Source organism: Thalia democratica, chromosome 7, assembly GCF_965202585.1.
Source record: "Thalia democratica chromosome 7, ktThaDemo2.hap1.1, whole genome shotgun sequence".
In the NCBI taxonomy this organism is placed as follows: Eukaryota; Metazoa; Chordata; class Thaliacea; order Salpida; family Salpidae; genus Thalia; species Thalia democratica.
Window position 1 is genome coordinate 59,724,146 of NC_139171.1, and position 6,019 is coordinate 59,730,164.

At 24.5% G+C, this 6,019-nt stretch overlaps 1 protein-coding gene across 1 annotated transcript; it reads left to right on the plus strand.

Moving 5' to 3' along the window:
- Window positions 1-301: 301 nt before the first annotated feature.
- Window positions 302-3,493, plus strand: LOC145840836 (metalloproteinase inhibitor 2-like). Its single transcript, XM_082948175.1, has 7 exons — window positions 302-375; window positions 442-571; window positions 800-874; window positions 1,354-1,406; window positions 1,661-1,769; window positions 2,302-2,477; window positions 2,973-3,493. Exons 2-7 carry the CDS (start codon window positions 460-462, stop codon window positions 3,183-3,185), a joined length of 738 nt encoding a protein of 245 aa, XP_082804301.1. The 5' UTR covers window positions 302-375; window positions 442-459; the 3' UTR covers window positions 3,186-3,493.
- The last annotated feature ends 2,526 nt before the right edge of the window (window positions 3,494-6,019 follow it).

Sequence of the window (6,019 nt, forward strand, 5' to 3'; positions counted from 1 at the left end):
TGTTATAAACTCTACACACAAATAAAGCTAAAAACTAAAAATTTTTAAGTTTATACATTTTGAATGGTTTATTATGTTTAAAACCTAGAAAAAGTTTTTTAAACTTGTAAAAGTAATTTTAAAGCTGATAAGATAGTTTGTTTAAAGTTATGTTCCAAAGTTTAAAAGTATAGAAAGTTGTTTTGCTAAATTTAAAAGTATTAGTACTCTTAAAAACCGTTTAGTAATTGTTTTTTAATTTGGATAAAGCAGTTATACTTTAACTTTATACACACTCTTGATTCAAAGTATGTAAAATTGCAGGATATAAGTCTTGAGCTTTAATTCACGAAAATAGTTTCTTATGTTGAATCAGCCATACACTTTTTTCAAATAGTAAGAGTAAAATTATTTTGATTTGTTTGTCCGAAAGTTAACTTATAATTCGTTTTTTGTTTACAGATCACTCACTAAAATTCAATGAAGCATATTTTAGCAGCTGTTTTACTTTTGCTCTACTTGGTTCATAAAAACAAAGCTTGTTTTTGTTTTAAAGAACATCCTCAAGAAATATATTGCAGTTCTGAATTTGGTTAAAACTCTATATATATTTCTTTTTTAATAACTTTATAAACAGTTTTTATACGTACTTAAGCAGTTGAGATAAAGTGCTTTTGTATAAAAACAAGTAACATTACAAATTTATTACTTTTAATGTTTCAATACACTAAGAGTTACAATACTTATTGCTGTATACTTTACTGTGCTATAACTCTAAAATACATATAAACCACTTTGATCAAAAATAATTTATTTTCAGCTATCAAAGTTCTAACATACTCGAAAAGGTTTATAGAATTAAGATTAGATGGTAACCACACGTACCTTAAAAACGGTAAGTTTGTTTCGATCAAACTTTAATAAAGTTTATAAACTTTAAGTTGTATTTATAGTTTTTAGTAATTAAAATCAATTACGTCACTTTTATGATACGTCACAGCAAAAACAATATTAAATTTCAAACAAGATAAAAATAATACTTTCATTTAATATGATTTGCTAGGAAATACTTTAACTTGTTTTAAATTTAGATCGTAACCGTAGTTTTTATACTTAACTGTTTTGCAAAAAGATTACTTGTAAAGAATTTAGTTTTTAATTTCAAAACTTAAATTTGGATTAAGATATTTTTTTAAACTAGCACTATAAAACTTAACTGTAGTGACATTTTATCTGCTACCTTTAAAAGGTTAATAAAATTTAATATAACCTAAAAACTAAAAAATAGAAAATTAACAACTTCAATGTGACAGATAATAGTATATACCAGTTTATTTATTTAAAAATTATAAAATTTACTATTATTTTTTACAGTTTCTGAAGATAGACAAAATGTACATTTAGAATTTGAAGTTCAAGTTTTAAAAGTAAGTTTTTCTAAACATATATATGAATTTATCATACTTTTCAAAAATTTGTGTCTTTTAAAATTTTGTTTATATTATAACTATACAATGTATTATTCCAAATTAAAACTGTACAAAAATTAATTTCGTTTTATATTAAACATACAAAAGTGTTATATCGTTTTAGATACAAATTTTCTTACAATAAAGTTTAAACATACTACTTTTTCTTTTGATAAGTATTATGATTCATGAAAAAAGTCTTAAACTATCAGACATACAAAGGAAACATATCAGATCACACAAGAGAAAAGATTTATTCACCTCACAGTAGTTCTATGTGCGGATTACGGCTTGAAATAAATCGTTATTACTTTTTGACTGGTTTGTTAAATAAACATTTTTTACTGTTATAATTTTGTAATACTTTAGGTATGAACAGTTTACTCTCAACGGCTTTTTTTAATGTTAAATGTTAACTAAATACGTTAAGATATAAACCGTTTAAAACAGAATCTTTTATCCATTTCGTAAAATATTTTATTTTTATTTCAAAATAAACTTTTAATCGATCATTAAAAGTTTAGTCTTTAGATATATAAGTACGAAACAGTAACATAAAATTAACTTATGTGTTTTTTGACATATTAAACACATCAGTTAATTTCTGTTCACTCTCTTAAACCAGGGAATATGGATTAGCTACAATTTCGTATTTGACTAACTAATTTTGTCTTTCTGTCACTTAATACTAAGGTGTTTTAAACATTTAACTGTTTTTTAATACTTAACACTTGTATAAAAAAAAACTTTTTTGACAAGTTTTTTTTTTAGTTTTTGTTAACCAATTAATTTTTCCTAAGCCAAGTACTAATAAAAACATAGAATTTCTAAAATTATATATTTTTTAAACTAGGTAGGTACAACTTAGACGGACATATGAGCATAGGCATGTGTGATTTTTACATGGATGTAACTGATCAGAACAACTCAACATCTGAATTCGTCTCTGACAATCTCCTGAGTAACTGGAAGAAAGGGTGCCAAACATGTCAGTTCTGCTCTGATGAACCTGAAACATGCAGTAAAAATGTGAGTTTTTAGAAAAAATAAGTCTTAAAATTAAAGTTGAAATTTATACAGCGAGATACAGTTCACTGAGTAAGTGTAAAATAAGTTTGAATGAGTAGACACGCAGCTATTTAAAATTTTATATTTAAACTAATAAACAAAATTTGTTTTTGTCTAGTTTAAAACTTAGACTAAGCTCATTTAAAGTCTGTGATAATTTTATCAAAGCTCTGTAAAATACCTACCTTAGTTAACAAGATCTGTTTTAATTTAATTGCAAACGCATACTAAGATCATTTAAAACTTGTTAAATTTTTATCTCTTTATTTATCCAAAATGCTTATTTTAATACAAAAACTAGCTTCATACTAAATTAGGCTTTGACAGTCTTTGGTAATTCATTGACCAATTTTCCCATAAAGACTTGCTCGTAGGCCGCACTCTATAAAAGAAGTCTTCCGTTTATTTTGTCATATATAGTTAACTTACAAAAACAAATTAACGTAACCTTAACAGAACACCTGTGTATGGAACTCAAACACGCCGAAACTACTATCAGCATTGAGTTACTGTTCACCATCTGAAGACGAAAATGGCGTTTGTAATTTTGTGAATCTGACACTGCCACAATTTCAAAAACTCACAGATGAAGCAGTTTCAATAAAGTTTAATAAAATACTTTTGTTTATTTTGTTTTTTTCGCTGCATTTTATCGATATGTTTTTTTAAACAGTTTAATTTCAGTTGGTTACTTTTACAAACATTGGCTTGAACCATAGGTCTTTTTTGTTTAGTTTAAAACTTAAATACTAAACCTATTATTTTACTACTTTACTTTGCCGTTTAAAACAATAACAAGGTTGAACTACAAACTTTTACTTTTACAAAAATAAGTTGTTGATGTTTAAGGTTTTTTACTTTTTGTCAAGCATACTTACATTTATATAAACAAAAACACTTGTTAAATATATTTGTTAAATTTAAATTTTTTAAATAAATTTTTTAAAGTTGTTTGTATATCATTGTTATCGTTATCTTTTAAATAAAGCTTATTGTTTGTTCTGACTAAGTAAACATTTTACCTTTATAAAATATAGTTTTACTTAAATAAACTTATTTGAAAATTCATTATTTTCGGTAATAATCCACAACTAAGCTAGTGAGTTATTACTTAATTAATATGATGTTAGAAACACTTTTTATAACATATCTTAAACTTTCTTTTGTATTGGGGCTTGTCAAAGTTAAAATTGTAATGCATCTGGGCGATTTTGGCCATCAGGGGCAGACTTGTAAAAATCAGTGTGTCTAGTAGTAAAAAAAAAACTCACAGTACGATCTAATCTAGTTCAAAAAATAAACTTTATAAACTTTGTCCTACCGCCGGAGATTTTTTAACACTGAACGCAAATTTTTTATAAAGTCTGATAAGGGGCGTTTATTAGTCAGGCAAAAAAAAAATTAAATTGGCAATAAGTAGTAAACTGGTACAATATGTTTTAGATGGAGTCTTTTTTTTTGTCAAATGGGCGTTTGTGAAAGTATTTTATGAATGCTGTTTTACGTAGAAGTTTGACTTTTGAGAAGCAGTACGGTAACGGATGAGATGAGTTATGAGTTATAACTTTTACAACATAGGTTTTACATTTTCTAAACTTTATATACTCTGTGTTAACTGTTCTGTAGTCCTTATCAAAAAGCACTATTTTTTTGGAATTTTTTTAAACCAAGTTAAAAAAAATATGCACGAAAAGTTTTTCTGAGACAAGTGGTCATGGAATTATTTAAATTGAAAAAAGTTTTCAGTAAGGATAAAGATAAAACATTTATAAAACAATAGAAGTAATATATTTTCAGCTTTTTCAAAATTATCAAAGAAGTTATATATTAAAACTTGTATAAATATTTTTTTTACTTAAAATCGGTAAGAATACTTTATATGACTAACTTTTATTTACTTGAAGCATTATTAGTGTTAGTCAATACTTAAGGTACTAACATTGTGAATGTTGATTTTTCTAATTTTACTAAAATTAAACATTCCACTAAAACAAAGCTAACTCAACTTGTATAGTAAAACAAATAAAAACAGAACTTAAGTAAAAAAATCAGTTTTTCACCAATATTTTGATTTTTAATACTTAATAAATTTTAATTGATGGCAGCTTTGAAACTCTATGAGTTGACTTGTAAGTTTGAAACCCTGTGGTCAACACATGTACAATTAAAAAAGTTGTTAAGTTTAAGTTTTTATTTAATGTTGATTAAGGTTATTAGTTTAAAAGTTTTATTTTATTTTTCAAATTTAATGATTTGAAATTATCAATTTAAGATTTGTTTTTCAATTTTTATTCTTTCTAAGTAGTAAAAAAAAGTATACTTATTTATTTATTTCCATACACAAGCTGCTCTAAGCAAAATCTAAAGCATGAGATCTAAATTATAAAGTTTTGATTCTAATTACCTTAAAAATGCATGAATCAGTGCTAAATCTGAAAGCTCAAACAACTATTTTTACAAAAGCTAGCTCCATCACAGTGTCTAAATATTCTTAATATTGAAATTGTATGCAACTAAAAGTTGTCTTTTAAAAACAAAATAACATTGGTAGATTATTATCAGATAAGTCCTATTTATTGTTATGAAATATGAATGGTGTTTATAAGCAGTTTTATTTTTAATTATTAATTATAGAGCAATGAAAGTTGACTATTTCTCTTGTTCTACTTTTTCTGGAATCATAAATTTGGTTAAAATGTAAATAAATAATGCTGTATTATTTTAGTTTTCTGCATTTTTGAGAGGCAGTTTATAACAAAAAAAAGCTTATTATCAGGGTATAAATTAAAGTTTCTTTTAAATATTAATTTTTTTTAAACTTTATTTTACTTTCAACTTTTATGCTGTAAGGGTCTTTTATTAAGCTTTTTAAAACATTGATGATACAAAAACTAGTAAGATAAACAGATTAAAAAAAAAACATTTTAAAATGACTAGAAAAATGAAAACTTGAGTGTTATTCAAGTGAGAAACAGAAAACTGTCTAAAGCTAATTTTCAATGATAGATTGCTGACCATGTTCATTTATAAAAATAAATCTGTATTTATAACAATGTTTAGATCAAAATAAGTGAAAGCAGTAGTTTTATCAAGTCATTAATATTAATAAAATATAATATCCTGGTGATATCTAATATCTTTCTTGGTTAAGTTTATTCACAAACTAATTACAAGAATGGTTAAGTAAAACAACACATAATTAAAACTAGGTAAATACTTGTACAATAGCAAATTCACTTTTCTTTATATTCAGGTAATTAAAATAATGAAAAACAAGTTATAGTAGTTCTAAGTTTTAAAACTTCAGACAAATTTGAATTTTAAACATGCATTGAAAAGCTTGCTTTTTTTAGCTTAACAAAATTAACATAAAGTCAAATCATGGTGGTAATCATTATAAGAAAGGAGAACAAATTCCTCCAGCAAACTGTTTTAAAAACTGTAATTAATTTCTAAGATCAATTTTACATAAGCTTCAAATTTAACTAATTTTTCCAGCTTAT